At 41.1% G+C, this 18550-nt stretch overlaps 1 protein-coding gene across 3 annotated transcripts in view; it reads left to right on the top strand.

The window, feature by feature from the left end:
• LOC308137669 (adhesion G protein-coupled receptor D2) overlaps positions 1-18550 on the top strand; it is an 89956-nt gene that overhangs the window by 52530 nt on the left and 18876 nt on the right. For all 3 annotated transcript variants that reach the window (XM_080506434.1, XM_080506433.1, XM_080506435.1), the window contains one exon: positions 16329-16411. In XM_080506434.1, coding sequence (XP_080362560.1) covers positions 16329-16411 — 83 coding nt within the window. The remainder of the gene's footprint in view (positions 1-16328; positions 16412-18550) is intronic.

Here is an 18550-nt window from a genome sequence, read left to right as displayed (position 1 = left end):
ACAGTGGGTTATTTTCAGAGTACAGAAATTTAAACAAAGTGAAGCACATATTTCCTTTGAGTAGAAAGAAGGACAAGTGCATAATGAAGGAATAAAAGAGGGATAGGGGATGAATTGTGGGGGGATTCGAATTGAAAGGGCTGTGTGGGTGTTTGTGTGCATGAGTGTTGCATTTCTGATGAGGAGGCGCCGCACAAAGACTGAGTTGAAGGTTACGAGCCCTTATAATATGTTAGGTCACCGGTGTTACCTCATCCCATCTTCTTGCTTTGTTAAAGCCTCTCACTCAACAAGCAAAGATGGCCAAGCAGTTATCTTTCTTTTATGGTTCATGCTTTGAATCACAAAAGGTCACTGAGTTTTCTGTTTGGGTCTCATTTGCTTCAGTATTAGAGTGGACTGTAGGACTGTAGGCAGTTTTTTTTACTTTGTTTTGTTTCCGCTACGGAAAATTGGCTATGTCACACCGTTTCATTTCCAATTACTCATCCTTGATCTATTGATAATCTCAGAATTCTGTGGGCTGTGAAGGTTATATATGGAGCAGTCCTTGTTAAAGTTTTGATTTAAGTACATTCGTTTGGCAGCAACCGTCCAGAGCGTCTGCGTGTGATCAGCCTCTGAATTTAATTTTGATTTTTGATGAACACAAGTTTACAAGTTGACTGCATTTGTATGTCTTTGGCGGAGTATTGTGCAGCATTATGCCTCATTTTTTCTGGTGTCATATTCAGTTTGAATAACTCATCTTGTAAGAACCATATGGCTGCGCATTGCTGACATCTGACACCCCGTCCTCTTCCGTTCTTCCCAACATGTGTTCCTCAGCATCCCTTGCAATTAGGGGCCTTGTTAGATAGAAAGTTGTGTGGCGGTGGATTGCGCGAGTCCTCCTGCAGATTACACACAGATCTTCGTTGACAACACCTCTTACTTCCCTCCACCCACACACCAACACATGTCATGCACATTTAGCCCAGTGCATTGACATGAGGCAGGGTCCCTCAATCTGAAAATACGAAAGAAAAGAAAGAATGAAAGTTCCCTGGTGGAATGACAGCATGTTTGCAGCAATTTCATCCGGGTTCTGGCTTTTGAATCTCATCCTCTATTTGGAACTCCACTAAATTACTGGCGGCGTGGAATGTATTAGTTTAAACAGCTGCACAAAGTCAAATATTTTACTGTAAATTGACTACTTTGATAGTGTTGTGCATCAAGGGAGATAATATGTTACATAGATGTGAAAACTATCAGAGGAAACCTACAACCAATAAAACGATCATGTATCCAAAGCGCAGGTCAAAATATTCTTACAGGATGATTAAAAAAAATTATAATAAAATCACTGTTACATTTAATGGAAAGAAAATACAAGTCATATATATGTATATACTAGAATACTACGCCTTTGAATGATCTATATCAGTGCCATTGACTATGTGACAAAAAGCACAAAGAATGACTTTTTGGAATAGTTACATTTATGAACGTTTGAATGCATGACACATTTTATTTAAACAAAATGAGTGCAGCAGTTAAGAGGCTGCTGCTTGACCCCTGTTTTTGTGTCTTTTCTGCATGCTTTCTTTTTTTTTTTTTCACTCAACTGGATGTGCATGAGTAAATGTGTTACTGTGGTAAATTACATTATGATTTCAGATACCCTTGATTACATCTCAAGTGTCTGCGATGGATGAATAAGTGATTGAACTCGTGAGGCCTTCCTTGAGTGTTAAGTGATGGTATCTTTGTGTGCATGTGGGATTTGTATTTACAGTATTTCTTACTGCAGTGTCATAAAGTTGAATTCAACCATGATATTTTTTTTTTTTTTCTGTGCTTGTCGCTGTTGGTGTGTGATTTCTATTTAGCCTTGAGAGATCACTTAGTGGACACCCTCATCTCTACCGGTCCATTGTATCTGCTGTCGATTTGAACCTCCGGCAATAAGACACTGGCGGATACCAAACGTGCTTCGTGAGGAATCACAAGAAGAATTTGCATTTGGGAATTGACAGGACAGTAATAATTACCACACTCGAGGTGAGGTGAGGTGTGCATGTGCGCGTCTGTGTGACGGAGCGGCATTTGGCCTCTGGGCGGCAGCTTGTGTTCAGTGTCTCTCTGATGCAAAGTGATGTGTGCTAATTCTACATCTGCTCGAACCAAACAGAGCTTGAAAGTTCAGCCAAGTCCCCCCTCAAAAAAGAAAAGAAAAAAGAAAAGAAAAATCACTTCCTCAATACTTATCTTCCCTCTGTATCCACCGAGTAAATTGCAGTGTTGCATCCCTCTTGCAATTTCAAATGATTGACAAATAACTGTGTGTGTGTGTGTGTGTGTGTGTGTGTGTGTGTGTGTGTGTGTGTGTGTGTGTGTGTGTGTGTGTGTGTGTGTGTGTGTGTGTGTGTGTGTGTGTGTGTGTGTGTGTTAAATATTGAGTTTTTTCTTCTTGTCGGCTTGGCTGTTCAGAGGATGTGTGGCCCTGAAATGGCCTCTTGTCATGTGAGCCTGAGCTCTGAGTGCTTGATTCCAGTGTTACAGTGTAAATACCCAAACAAACACGCAGTGCGTTCAAAATCTGCGATTGGTTTCCGCTGTATTTACATTCTTTTCCTCCCTCCGATGTTTCTCTCGCCGTTACACTTGCATCTCATTTCTTCATTTCTCGTTTCCCTCTGAAGCGTTAACTCACTCATGTTGGCACATGCCAAATTTATAGTTCCCTAAATTAATTGTTGGCACATTTGACAAACATAATATCAATTAAGATTTTATAAATCGTCACACCGTCACTGTTTACGCAGAAATATCTGAAACCGTTCTTACGTAATTTGAGGAACCTAAACAACTGCATTCCCTGTACTTGGGTTGCATTCTGGCATTTTGTATTCATCATCATAAGAAATATCCGGAGATGAAATATTGAGCCCATTTGTTTGTTCTTAAGTGGCTTTAAGCGCAACTGTTTATGCGTATTCGCCCAACCGCTACAGAGCACACCAGGCTTTAAGAATTTGTTTTCCACAGCTGTTCTGCATAAGAACGCCACGCTGTCGCGCACAAGCGAAAGTCGGGCGAAGGAAATCTATTCATAATTCAAAGAAACAACACCACACAAGCTGTGGCGGTGTCAGATATAACAAATTGAGGAGGAAAAGAGTAGAATTTGTATCTGCTTACAGAGGTTGACTACATTATATATACTGCAGGAGCCGCTGAGTGCGGGGTAATAGGATATATGATGGATGGCCAGGCCACATGGGCTCCCATTCCTCTGGGTTATTCATCTATTTATCCGCTTATTTATTTATTCTTTCACCCAGAGAGACCCTCACAAACAAGATTTGCCTAAGGTGCATAATAGTACCCCACCACCACCAAAAAAAGAAGAGAAGTTCTGTGTTGCCCCGTATGAAAATGGTCTTTAAAACTCTAAGGTCTGGAACTCACTCTTTTTTTAGCATGTGTCCCATGGCGTGTGCTGATATTTGTTGGTTTAAGGTTCCGTAAGGTACACAACATCAAAAATGAGCAACGATCACTTTTTAAAACTGGCTCCCAAGTTGGAACTTGATTTTGACGCTCCCGACTCCCCACTCCACAAATTCAGCCAGAGGCTTCGGAGCACGTTTGCTGCCCTTGTGCATCGCCGCCGTAGCAGGCAGTTGTTCTGCTGATGCACGAATAACAAACATGGCGGGCGGCCTCCATAGAGGCATGACTCCTGGTCTGTATTCCAGTTTTATAGTTGATATTGGTATTGTTATAGCTGCTATTCACCCCTAATAATCCTAATTCCTCATCTATCAATACGATTGTCAAGCATTCTTGATTTTGTTAGCGTTTGTAGCGTATTGTCCTGGCCGCGCATGTATATGTGGTTTCATTGCAAAAGCAAGCAACAGCACCACCTTGTGGCCTGGCATGCGAGCTACATCAATTTCAGCATTTTTGCCGTTGCCGTGTAAACGCTAAACTTTTCTGAAACAAATGAGGTGTCATTCAGAACGATGTCATGTATACAGGGCCGAGGTGGAATCTTTGTTTGTTGACTTTTCTCAGTTAAAGTAGAGACCAAAGCTCACATTTTCTCTCTTGAGACATTTTTGAGATCTACTCCCTTTCAGCATTTTGCAGTGAACCTTGCACCTTTTGTCATTGTGGCTTTTTTTGATTGTGAGTCAATGCTAATTGAATTGTTGTATGCGTCACAAAGTAATTCACCAACGTAACACCAGGGGGTGTCGAGTTTCTGAAGCGTCAGTCAAGTGGAAGTGTCGTACCAAAAATGGTGTAATATAGCAGACCAATCACAGTCCTTGTGGTCAGCATCACTCTGACATTTGACATTCAGACTCTACTCGGGTGGTTCAGACGGTGACGCAGAGGGCTTTGCGTTGTGACGGCGTCAATATGATGTGTTTCCATAAATTGGCCTTTAGTTTCACTTTGAGTCTCACATTTTAGTTGAACTTCGAACAGTCTTAACTTATTCACATTTTGTTGTAGTGTGTCGTATGATCTAAAGGCATGGTTTTTAGAATTGTATTCTTAAAGTGTAGATGGTTTTGTAACGCATGCTGCAAACAGCGGATTAGGACAGATTTTCTTTTGTTTTGTCGGACAAGAAATCTGTTGGAATTCGCTCTATTTGCGATGTCAGCGGGTAAGAGTTACTGGTCCTGGACCAGGACTGGAGTGATCCTTGCCATATCAAAGATATTTCAGGACTAGTCCAGGGTGGTCCTGGACTAAAATGTATTGATCCTGCCTGTTTGCGGTGATCCAGGTCTTCTCCAGATTGATTCATAGCTCAATGACCAATAGGAGCAACGCACAATGTCACATGACAGCTGTAGACCAACAAAGGATAAGTCACATGGGAAACGTGCTGAAAATAATCCACAGCAGTCCTCTGTGGTTATGGCGATCGGGTCCCTGACCAGATTACTTATATTGTCATATGAAGGACTGTAATGTCCTTATAGTTTGCCAGGGTCTTGTTTACATTGCATTTAATCCACAAACTGTGTTTTAAATAATCTGTAAAAATCAACAAGCTTGTAATTTCAGTTTTTAGAAATAATGCTGGGAAAAAGAAACCAACCAACTCAAACCCTGTCATTGTAAATTCCTGGTTTCACCTTTAGTTAGTGTTGGTTAGTGTTGACTTACTCTTCCTCAATGGCTCTTGTGCCCCATATTGATCTCCATGATAATCCAGTATGAAGTAAAGGAAGAGCCCATCCTGAGCTCTCTGCTCGTTTGCGACATTTTGTGAGCGTTTATTTTCGAGGCGGCCTTAAAATAACTCCATTCTAGTGATTTGGCACGGGTCTCCTTGTATTTCTATGTTTATTTCTATACTCCTTCAAATGAGCGATCCAGAGATGACTCGGCACACACTCCAATTTAGCAAAATGTGCATTGCTTGTTCGAAAAGGGGGTAATAAGAAGCACAACGTTTTTAATCCTACCCCTTTACATCTTTATCGTTGCAAATCACAATTCTTTTTTTCATTTTTCTTCATTTACATCAATGTTCTATCCGACACCCAAATAACAAAGACAGTGAGGATTTATGCAGACAGATTGTTGCCCCTCCACCAATACATTGTAATGTGACACACAAGCCCTTGCTCTCGTAGCAAAACCCTGTAGCTCTCCACAATCTCTTTAAATATTCTTTTTACAGTAACTTATTAAGTTTGATCATTGTTGAATCTCTGTACATAAATAATTCCATAATTTTACACCACGGATGGTGACAGAGATTCATTTCTGGGTGGAGCCGACTTTACGAGTTTTTAACTGTAATTTTCTCCTGAAGTTGTAACTTTTCTTTCTCACTGAACATTTTCTGAATGTTGCCCGGCAGCCAATTATTCTTTGCTTTAAACAGTATTTGGATAGTTTTGAATTGGATAAGGTCAGTAAATTTCATATCTTGGTTTATTTGACCTCATTTAAGCATGCAAAAGTAATATTAAAATAAACTTTTTTTCAATGAATGGTCTATTACAAGTCGTGTTTTACATTTTGTTAGGTAAATGCAATGGTTTTGGTCCTGCTCGTGTAGTTTAGGTCTAAATAACATGGAACCCCATTTTATTGTGCCTACCTGAACATTTCTCCAGAAGGTCATGGAAATGTTCACATCTTTTGTTGCTTCACGTTTGGAATTGAAAGAAAACAAGAACAGATCATTTATTTGGATTATATAGTATTACTTGTGTCCAGTAGCGGTCGGCCGCCAAATGTAAAACGAAACCCCCGGGGGCGTCTGTGACATAGAGTCAGCAGCCACCACATGTAATTGTCGGCTAAATGCCTTTTATGTTTAACCCCGTCACTCTTCCACTATCAGGGGTGTCATTCAAGGACCTGCACGTGCCCTGGGGCAGGTCAGCTCCCCCGGGGCAGGCTGTCTTATAGTTTTTCACTTCCCCCACCTCAAATCGCCCCCCTCCCTTTCTTTCTCCAGCAAAGAGGCGACACCGTGAATTTTTTTCTTTTATAAATATGTGGTTTATATTGTGAAGTTGTGTTGTTTTTTTTGGTTAACAATATGCATCATTGACTGCTAAGCTATATTCCATTCTGTTTGTTTATGTAAGTAAGTATGTTTTCATACACAGACCATCTTTCCGCACATTTCTCAACATAATGCTGAAGCGCTCACCACCGCCTCCATCGTGCAGCTTCCAACAGCCCCTCTGAACTAATATCGGCACCTCTGCCCCCCCCCCCCCCCCCCCTCCTGCAGAGAATTTTTCCATCATCCTCATCTCAACAACCCGTGGCAACGACATAGCGGGGCAGCTTACGACAAAGCAAAGTGGGGAAAAACGGAGAGAGGAAGGCGGTAAGGGATGTGAGGTTGGGGGGGGTTTAGGCCGTAGATCAGGACAGGGAGGATGGCGGCGCGACCAGGAGGTGACAGGGGAATAACATCCCTTTCTCCTCAATCGACAGGGACCATAACTCCTGCCTCTCCAGGGACAGATTGAGAAAGGCAATAGCCCTAGGGGCTGTGAAGCACGGATGCATAGGAGAATTGAAAGTTAAAAGAAAAACGCAGTTTGCCGAGCCACTGCCACTGATTGAGCCAACAGCACCACTCCTCGCCGCTGGAAATATTCTCTTTTCTTCTAAGTCAGGGGTGGCGGTAGAAAGGACCAAGTGTAATACTGTTAATATTGATTAGGGAACTTTAAACCGTCCGGGATTGTTGCCAAGTTTTTTTTTTTTGTTGTTGTTGCAAAATCCGCACATCTTTTATTTTCAAGAGATGGGACTTGCTTCTCTAAACATGCCTTTTCTGTTTTTACTTAATTGCTTCTGAATTTGGAACAAAGTGCTGCACTTGACTTTGAAGAATCTGGAATTGCTTTTCTCCCAGGCAGAATTAAAATCTTCTCAAGTACCAGACCTTTTGCATTGTATTGAATTTATTGATGTGTATGTGTGTATTTTGAACATTCGGCAGCAGGCTCATATTCTGCTAATTGATAAACATACTTAACAGTTAACATTCAGAAAAAAAACATTTTAACGCGTACCTGATTGTAAAAGATAAGTTGTTGAGGAACTCAGTACAGCCTCAATCAGTCCTAGAACAAACTGTGACTCACATGTATAGGACCAATTCTTGATTATACAGTATATTAATAATAGGCGGTTAATTCATTACTATCATATTTATTTGCAAAGAAATTACAAAGCACAATACCAGGTTTCTCAAAGAAATCCTTTTTTATTTCCGGAAAGAAATATCAGGATGTGTGCTCCTCTGTACTGGGACACACCACAGTTTATGAACTTTCAAGAGCACTGTACTGACTCAGACCTGGAGGTGGTTAAACTTCCAGGTGCCCCAATTACGTTTGGTAGAGGTCAGTGAGTGAATGGAGTGGGAAGTTTGTAGAATAACTGTCATATTGACTGGCAAATCAAAAGTCCAAATGTATTTGATTACACTGTGAATGCTGTCTCAGCACGTATGGATTGTTTCTGTTCACGTCACTTGTTTTCTCCAAGACACGTCTCCTCCTCTCTTATATGTTTCCTTTTATTTTATGTCGCTAACTCTCATCCCAGCCTGACTTCGCAACAGTCGCCCACATTTAGAAAGGGTGGGGCGGCTGGGCAGGCTCGCATGGCAGCTTTTATAGCCTGATCAATTTTACAGTGGCTTATTGAATAGCTTTTAATGTTCTTCTTTATATTCAGCTGTTACATGCAGAGCGCCTGCCGCTCGAGGGCTGATGTGATGGCTAGAGAGAGAGAGAGAGAGAGAGAGAGAGAGAGATTCCCCGGGAGTCAATAAATTTTAATACATTGTCTCTGGAAAATTACACATGTTTAATCATTGATTTTTATGGGCTCATCATGATAACATTATCCCATTGGGTGAGGGCGAGCTCATAAAAGAAAAGAGGTTGAATTAGTTATGACATTTTAAAGACCCATCTTGATCAAAATGAACTGTCGGCGTAACCAACTTTCTTTGTCGAATGTGCGTTTTATTGATCGTACAGTAGCGGTAGCATCCAATGACTATTGGATGCAGAGATAATTTAATCCTTGTACAGCTGTAAAGTGAAACCTCTCCCAGCCACATTTCATTTTCTTTCACCTACTATTCAGTTTATGTGTGTCTGCTTATGGGATTAAATGGCCGCAGTATGCGTACGTTTCAGTGGACAAGAAATTAAAATCCCAAATATTTGAAAATGTACAGGAAGAAAACCTCAATGTGATGTCAGTGATTTTTACTCTTGAAGCAGCTACTTTGAATTCAAATAGGTTTGAGCTAAAGTACCTTTGTGCAGAGCGTTGCTGTCCTTGGCAGCAAGAGATCATTCAAAGTCTACAACAAGTGCCTCGTTGATTAGACTGGATTGGTGCGAGCTTTTCATTTTGCCGTTAACATTTCCAAATCATTAAAACTTTTGACTCAATGAAATATGTTACTGCTGTTTTTGTGCAGCTTCTTCCTTCATAATTTTATTATCTCTTGCTGTTAATGCTCGTCCCCCTGGTTAGACGACCTAAGGACTTATTTTTATGGCTTTCCTTTAACCCTGTTCTCTCTTTTGCTTATATTTCGATCCAGTTTTTCCTGTAATTTTCTGAACTAACCTTGTTGCGTAGAATTATTTTTAATTGAATATTTGATCAATTGTGGCTCAAAAGGAAATTTGAACGAATAATTTAAGTAATGCATAACATAAATTGTCATCATCGCAAATACTTATAGAGTGAAGTTTTGTTTTTTTTAACGTTGTTGTTGCATCCACTTTGCATTTTCCTCTGCAACTGGAGTGCAAGAAAGGTGAAATTTAAATGTGTGCTCCAAGATTTATCGACTGCATATAAAAAAAGAATATCAGGATCATTAAGTCCAAGTCTACTGCCATCAAGCTGATGAAAGCTCGCAAACACGCAGACCTCATAATGTGTGTGTGTGTGTGTGTGTGTGTGTGTGTGTGTGTGTGTGTGTGTGTGTGTGTGTGTGTGTGTGTGTGTGTGTGTGTGTGTGTGTGTGTGTGTGTGTGTGTGTGTGTGTGTGTGTGTGTGTGTGTGTGTGTGTATAAAAGATGTGATAAGGTAGATTGACTTCTAATATAAATGCTAGAGGCGAGAGGTGTCTACCTCCACCCGTAGAGCCGTGCCCTTTGTGTCCCTGTTTCGCAATTCTGTGGTTTTGAGTGTGTGTTTGTGTGTGTGTGAGAGTTAGCACATACTTAGCACTAACTGCTTGTTATCTGTAAGATTTAGGCTGTTCTTTTTGGGGGTTTTTGGGAGGGGGTGGGGGGGGGGGGGGGGGAGGGGTGAGGAAACAAGTGGACCATCTTCCAAAAGTGTCCAACACATTTCCTTTCATATTTGTTCATCTCTCTCTCTCTCTCTCTCTCTCTCTCTCTCTCTCTCTCTCTCTCTCTCTCTCTCTCTCTCACACACACACACACACCCAGACACGCACATGTCCCAGACATAAAACACAAACACTTGCCGGGGCAGGTTAGCCCTCCTCTGCAGCAGCACCTGCTCCGCTGAAGGTGAAAGAAGTGCTCACTTGAGCTCATTGAAAAGTAGATGTGACAGTAAATTTTTCAGGCCCTTGTGAGATGGGAGATCTTGTTATAGCAGTCAGGATGGGGGTCAGGGCAGTGGCTGCTTGATGATTGAGGAAAAGAGAAGTAAATTCATTCTGCTTCGAGCACTTTGTCAAGTGCCAGTAGCTTACCGTTGAGAGCCACTCACCCATCACCGTGTTACGGCCCCAGAGGTCACATCCACCGCCATAAATCTGCCGCGCCTCCTCGCCTGCTAAACCTATTGCCTTACCCCGACTGAGCGGGAGCAGGGAGAGAAGCTGCAGCTGCCGCTGCTGCTCGTAGTCACTCAAATGAGAAAAAAAAAAAAAAAGACAGAGGGGAGAATATAGATTCTCCTTTTTGATGTTGCTGAAGGTGTAACGGCAGGACAGGTGTGTAGTCACACAGGGGAGATCTGTGTGTGTGATGATTGTGCATACACACACACATATATATATATATATATATGTATGTATGTATATGCACCCTCTCTCTTACACACACACATTTGTGTACTTCTGAGAGAAAATCTCCCTCTGTGTTTCTGAGGACATGATGCTCAGGCTGGATGTTGCATGTGCAGAAACTGATGGATCTTTAAAAAAAGAAAGAACTTTAGATTCTTGAGCTGTTATCAGGAAAAAGGATAATCCGTTGACATTTCGCTGCAAATCCAGTTTTGTGTGCAAGTTCTCCCCAGTGGTCCACGTTTGATGCTGAATATTGTGTGAATAACTGATATAACTGTGAAACATGCTCATAAGGAGTGTGGCCACAGTTACTTTAAAAAACTAATCTGATTACTGAGTACAAGTTACTCCTTTAAAAGGTAACTAAGTTACTTCACCGATTACTTGTTTTTAAAAGTAACTAAGTTAGATTACAAGTTAATTTTCTAGTTACTTTCAGCAGCTGCCCCCCCATCATCTGAACATAAAAATTACAACCGGTTTTACTCTGCTGATCCCGGCCTCCTGCACCCTGTTTATACATATTTAACCTTTGACCTTCATCCTCTGTTGTATTTATATCTTACTAATGCTTTTATTAGCATATTTTTATTATTACTGCTATTTATTTACCCAGCGATGTAGTTGTAGTCTGTTGTTGCACTATGCATATATTTATTTATTCATTTATTTGCACCACCTCTAATTCTTTTGTGTTACCTGTTAGAGCGTGTTGGCCTGTGATTGGCTGAGAGTGGAGAAGGGGGCGGGTCAGATGACTGCATGCACTGCGTGTCTGGTTCTGTTGGGAGGAGAACGGAGGAGCGGTCGGTTCTTTTAATAAGGCAGCTCTGCAGACAAGAAACTCGTCTTGCGGGACACTATAATAGTAACGCACAGTGACTTGGACAAGTAACTAATCTGATTACTGGTTTAGAAATAGTAACGGGTTAGATTACTTGTTACTGAAAAAAAGTGGTCATGTGAGAGTAACGCGTTACAAATTAACACGTTACCGGCATCACTGCTCATAAGCCAAACAAGGTAAAACTTCAGAGAAGACCAGACAGAGATGGTGAAAAAAACACATGTATCGCGAGATGTGACAAAGAGAGAGCAGAGCAATATGCAAATTTAAGCCTTCCAATACGAAAGGGGCCAGGCTTTGTCTCTATAGAGCTTAGTAAAGTGCTAAGGCATTTTTTTACTTCACTTTTTCTATTGAACAAAGTAAACAAAGATTAAAAACAACAAAATAAACCTTTTTGGGAAGGTTTTTGCCTTGTGGAGTTTCCTGTTACTACTCCCATCAAATTTCTTCGCATTGAATCGATCAACTGTTTTCTTATACAGTGTTAGTAGTAAATGAGGGGCTTTATAAAACCCCTGCTGTTATAAAATGGATTACAGCCATGATAGTAGTTCATGAATCAACCACTTGAGTTGCGTGCCCAAACATCTTACAGTTTAACACAGAGACACAACGCACAACTGTAACACACACTTACTCATAAACCACAGTCCTGCCGCAGGAATGGTGAAAAACTTTCAACCAAGACAGTCGTTTTCCAAATTCTCATGAGATGCAGTAACATTAAAAAACAAACTACTGTTCATACCTATTAGGAAACTCAGAATCACTCATGTGAATTCTGATGTCAGAATGTATAAATCCTGCATTAAAAGTCATGTAGAAGAACTTTAGTTCTGTGTCGGTGTGGATATTTAAATCCGAAAGTGAAGTGGTTTATTATTCTTTTTGCACTCCGTCTCATATTCATGTCGCATACAAACAGGCAGCCACGCACAGAGAACCATATGGGATCCCGTCCTCGGCTGCCGAATTGATAATTGATATATTATTTATTCTATTGCCATGTGCTATCATTTTTCCATGACGGTGGTGTGGGACTAAACGCAGGAGAAAGAAAAGGGATCTGGGTCTGGTGTGGCATGTTGGTTTTTGGAGGCAGGCTTGTCCACATGTGTACAGAGTGAGAGCGATCACTTTCTGAAGTTTGTCATCTTGCACCATAATTACACCTGCCCCAACTATATGTGTTCATAAGCATTCAGCTGCCCATGCATGTGTGCACGTGTGTGTGTGTGTGCGCGCGTGCACACGCCTTTCAAGCCTGTAGTATGTGACCACCAGCCTGCTTTTAATAAAGCCTCTTATTAGGTGGTGATTATCCTGCCGGCGTCTGGCTTTCTTCAGCAATCCACTGGAAGTTGGAGAGGCCAGGGGCACAGTGGGAAGGAACGAGTGAAAACTTCCTGAACCCAGCTCTCACCCTCCCCACCCCTCACCTCCAGTGTACCCCCTCAACCTTTGAGGAACACACCGATAGTCTCTCCTGTATTTTCTGTAAACCTTAGCTGTACCTTATTAGGTGAAGTAACGTTTAAGAGTGGCTCTGTCTATGTTTAATACACGGGTTTATTCTGTACACTGTATCGGCCTCCAACGCTTCCTTTGAGTTGAGCCCTCCTCTTTTCTCAAACGTGTTTATTCTAGATAACCCCTCAATTCACTCAAGGATTACAATTGTCATTTTTAACCGTCATATTACACTTTTTAGACCAAGGGTGTCCAAACCTTTTTCACCTTGGCCACTCGCTCGAGGTGAGGTAAATACATTGCTTCACCTGGTATCCCTGGGGGGATAGACCTTGAATTGTGCATTTTAATGCATTGTGGACTATTAAATACTACATTGTGACCTATGATACATGGTGGGACCACAATTATGGAAGAATCATACTTATTTAAAAGTACATAACTGAACCAAGTTGCATGCATATAGATATACACACATGTATTTCATTTCTACAGAGGTATACAAAATAAATACTAAGTACAATCTTACTTCAGGAGCCACATACAGTCCAGTTTCATCTAGAATTGGTAAAATATTTCCATAATAACCTTTAAATTTACACTTGAAAGTTTTGCTTTGTTGTGGTGCTTCAGTGTACATGATGACATTGTCTATAATTTCACTAGTGAAAAATGACTACAATCTCAACATAAAGTCAAGTTTAATAGTGCAAAATACAGTGAAATTTAAAAAGAGAAGAAACAAATTGGTGCTTGGTGGTTCTTGGGGCTGGATTGGAGCCTTTTGCTGACTGGTTTTGGCCCACGGACTTTATGTTTGACTAAAGTGAAACTTCAGAGGAGTCACGGCAGCACCGTGCATCATTAAGACGTGTTAACAGTTAAAACCTCTCCGTGCACAGCGATGTGTCCGCTCTTACCGGCTCCCCTCATCCCAGGCGCGACTGTACATATAATTGGAATTTGCCGCGGGCCAATTAAAAATGAATTGCCGTGCGGCAGTTGGGCCGCGGGCCGTAGTTTGGACACCCCCTGTTGTAGAATTGTCAGGGATGGTTGAGTAATTAAAAATGTTTTTAATAACAGACTTAATGTAACTAAGTTTGTAGTAGTAGTAACACTGCGACACAGAACCCACAGCTGATCGCAAGGCTTGCTTGAACATCGAATTGGCACTTGAGAAACGCACATATGAACACGATTTCTTGTAACGCCACTGCCACTTCAAGCACCACTGGAACCCCCCCGAAAAAGACACAGGTTGTTACGCCGCAGAAACGGAAGAGAATTAAATACTTTCGAAAAATCAGACGGCGTTAAGAAGGCAAAAGAGATAGATGGTGCACAGCATGCCAAGATCCCAAGGGCCTGGCTGGGACCTTTGTAAGAGCAGACGCATCAGCTGTCCCTCAATAGGTTTCCAAAGAGCCGTAGCAGAGAAACACAATAGATCGGGCAGATGGTCCCAAACAAACTGCAGTAGGTTTGATGCTATTAAAAGCTGTTTGCCTCTTGCCAGACGCTAGTAAGTGCATTGGCTGCATTGTGTGGATCATTTGTAAGTGACTTAATATGTTTTTGACATCAGCTTCTGGTAGCTCAAAAAAAGCTTTTTTGGGGGGCTTTTTAGGCACCGAATTAGAATTTTGTGTGTGTGTGTGTGTGTGTGTGTATGTGTGTGTGTAGCAGGGGTGGTGGGAGGGGCAGGCAATGGGCATTTGTAAAAATGAAGATACAATTACAGACAATCTATGAACACATGATTATGAAGCACTCAGTATATGCCACCCCTGACAACCCCGTTGGCTGATAACCAATAAACAGACAAGCATGAAAAACAGAACCCCCACCACCACCACTACCACCACCCCACCCTCTCCTCTTCATCTGCTCTCGTGAAGAGCAGCTCTGACATCTCAGGAGTGATGAACTCCTTTCAGCCCGTTGACCTTTCTCCTTCGGACCAGTCGCCCGCCCTCCTGCCCTCTTCCATGCAGATCAGACAGAGACAGATGAAGATATTTTGCAATATCTGTGCATGTGCGAGCGTCCGCCCGGGTGGTGGTGGTGGTGGTGGGCGTCGCAGCGTAGAGTGACACAGTGAAATGAGTTTTGCTGTCGGTGGATGGTGGCCATCCCACCTTCAGCTCAGCAGTCACCGGAGAGATTAATCCAGCCACGGGGGCCTGGTGGAGAGCAGTGATGACAGGCCCTGAGCGGATGGAGAGAAGCAGACAGGCAGACCGACGGATGAGGCAGATTGCTTCACGACAATGATAAACCTCCCAAGATTGTGTCCATATATCTGTGTGTAACTTCCATGTTTAACATACAGATTGCCGGACTTGCTGTTGCCATGAATAATGTAACGGACAAGTTTCTTCACCATGACGTGTGAAAATATCACGTTTCAGTCAATTCCTTCGTGTCTGGCTCGGTTCAGTTCAATACGTATTATCAGAATATAGACTGGTCAGAATGCTATCAATACATCTTTTATATCCAGGTTTTATGCCCAGTTTTTGAAGTAATGCATTACAGTGTCAATGTAATGTTACTGAAATTGTTTTGCCAACTTTGCTGTGATAGTTGATTTGGTCTTGTTAAGAAAGTGTATTGGATTCCTCTGTATGTGTAGGTTTCTCCTAAACTGTGTCGTAACTCACTAAAACCCTGTTTGCTCAATTACTTTTATATCATATCCGAAGGTATTCATTTATTTCCAGTGTTCTCGAGTAATTCTTACGGTTGATATTTCTCCTTGTTGTATTTTGGTATTTTAAGTTTGTTCAAAAGTCTTTCACGTAAAGCGTTTGATTGTATCCTAACTGAACCTTACAACTTTCTTAATAAAAATAATCACTGCAGACTTTTATACATCAGCCTTCCAGGTGAGTTTCACACAAATTGTGGAGGTCCTGTTAAGGAGGTTGCTATTAACTCTAATTACTCATTTTCAGTCACTAATATGACACTAAGCACAGCTAAAATGAATTCCAAGCTACTCTGAGCATTTGAAACAAGTATCCATCGTATTAATGCATATTATAGTGTTGATAAATGGTTTATATAAGCATTCAATACAGTGGTTCATATTGATCTATTTATACAATAACTGACATCAACTAATCTTTTGGTGTGTTGATGATTTCTTTAAGTCTTGAACATAAAGATGAAATGAGGCACAGAAAAGGATTTTTTTTTTTTACAATCTTCACTCAGAGGTTGTAAATATTTGGCATTGGTGAGAGGAGATTCTGTGTCGTTGAATATCAAGCTGTAACATTGATGTCTGACTGAAATCGCAACAGTTTCTGAAGTGAAGGGCTTGAAGACACTGCTCACTGAATTATAGTGAGACACCTGGATGCAGTTCTCACCACATATGACTGTTCTGTGGACTAAATTAGTGTGTGTGTGTGTCTTCAGGTCAGCTGTCCAGTTCCAATGTCCCAGAGAGACCTGAAAGTCCCCTGAGCCGAACCCTCACCAACAGTCACATGGACAGAGAGGTAACACACATCTCCAGTCTCCGTACCCTGCAACGTGTTCGAATGCCTGCGGGACAATCTACTCTGGATAACCGGGAAGTTCCTTGGTTCCACAGCAGAATTTGACCTTTGACCCTCGCTGAGAAACAGATGTCAGCAGTGGAGTAATTACTGTACCAAGTTGTACAGAAAAACTTCCCTGCCACGCAAACGATTGTGCAGCTCACTTTGATCCACATTGTACTGGATCAGGTAATATTTAGATATTTCTGGAACCAAAAACTATCTGACACATCACAAGCCCCACTGAACACAGTAACTTATTTATTGATCAAAAAAGAACAAAAACTATAACAACAAAAAAAATAGAGTTGAACCATTTCAGATTTTTTGAGTTTTTGCCATATATGGTAAAGAAAAAAAAAAAAAAGACAAGATATCTATTTTTCAGATAAACTCTGTGTTCATATTGACAAAATCCCACTTTTATACACTATCTTGTGTTTAGTTTTTTTTAATTGCATGTGCCCAAGGAGGGAAAAAAGGGCAACTGTCCTAATATTTTTTTTAATTGGATTGTACTCATTTTCATACTATCAATGCTTTAGTAAACATATGAAAAAATAATACATTCATCAAGGTTTTTGTGTCATTAAATTTAAGCAGACTTTAAAAATGCCTTCAGCAAAACGTTGTTGTACAGTTCTTAATCCTTGATTTACAGTATATTCTGCCTAAAGACACATTTTAAAAGTTGAGTACAGTATGGATGAAGTTTAGTCTGAAGTGACATAAAATTTTTTTTACTTTGGCGCTCCACACTACAGTCATCTTTAGATCCCCAGGATAAATTGTCAGAGCACTATGAATATTTATTTGAAAATGATACGTTTTTCACTTTCTTATATAGCTTACTAGAAATTCCTGGACTTATCTAATGATTAGGGTTATAGGAATATTGCTAGACAAACCTGATTTCATGATCTTATCAACATCTTTTCCCTTTACATCTCTCACCCACCCTCACGCATGCCCACCTCCGTATGACCTTCTGCTTCTACTTGTGAAATAAATGAAAACTCCACATCTTCCTGCATCAGGGAGCTCTACATACCCTTGTCCCCCTGGTGGCCATCAACCATCACTACATGTTCTCATCGCCAGTGAATTATTCTAAATTTAAAGTGTTTCGTATCTTAACCCTGAGATTTAGATTATATTACCGGTGAATAAACCGGAAAATGTCCTCACACTGACTGAATGCTTTGTTAAATATACATTATGTGGAGTCTATCTGGTTTAAATAAAGGTGTTGTGTGTGTGTACACACACACTGCCTCTGCCTGCTCATAATCAACTTAGCATGCCTCGTTCTTCGGAGTCTCAGCACCGAGAGGTTAAGTACTCCGTTCAAAAGAAGATGAATAAACATTTTAAGCACAGGTGAAAGTGTTAATTACTTCATCTTCTGAAGCTCTTTGTTATTTCCACGTGAAAGCAGGATGAATGTCAGTCCATCATTGAAAACATGTTCTCATATGTAAGATCAACTGTTTCAGCCAAGGACTAGAACACAAAGCCATATTAGAAAAAAACAACAACAAAGAAAACACACAGAAAATAACTCAACTTCACAAATGTGTTTGACTTAATTTAATTTAAATGTTGTAAATATTAAAACACGTTAAAAAAATAAAAATAAAAGCCTGCTTTAATATATATTTATTAGGATAAATAACCTTCACAAAGTGACTGGAAACTCAATTGACTTTTCCGCACTCTGTCTTCTCTCGCTCCCAGCAAAGTGCTGCCACACAACAACTCTCACACGTCCCCCTTCCAAACTGATAGAAGCCGACTACATCCACCCAGCTTTGTTTTTCTTCACAGCCGTTGGGTGGTCCACATCTCTCTCTCTCTCTCTCTCTCTCTCTCTCTCTCTCTCTCTCTCTCTCGCTCTCTCTCTCTCTCTCTCGTCCGCCCTACTCATTGTCAAGTTCACAGCGTCTGTTTCTCTTTGAGCGCTCTGAGACCCAGGCATGGTCCGAAACTCAATACCTGAGTATACACAATTAAGTTCACACCAGAGGTTATTGGGTGGAAGTGTGGTGTCATTCCATAAAAAAGTGGGAGCCGGGACAGGAGGGTGTGTGATCTGTG

The sequence above is a fragment of the Blennius ocellaris genome, assembly GCF_963422515.1.
Source record: "Blennius ocellaris genome assembly, chromosome: 12".
NCBI classification, from domain to species: Eukaryota; Metazoa; Chordata; class Actinopteri; order Blenniiformes; family Blenniidae; genus Blennius; species Blennius ocellaris.
This window is presented reverse-complemented; position numbering and strand designations above follow the sequence as displayed.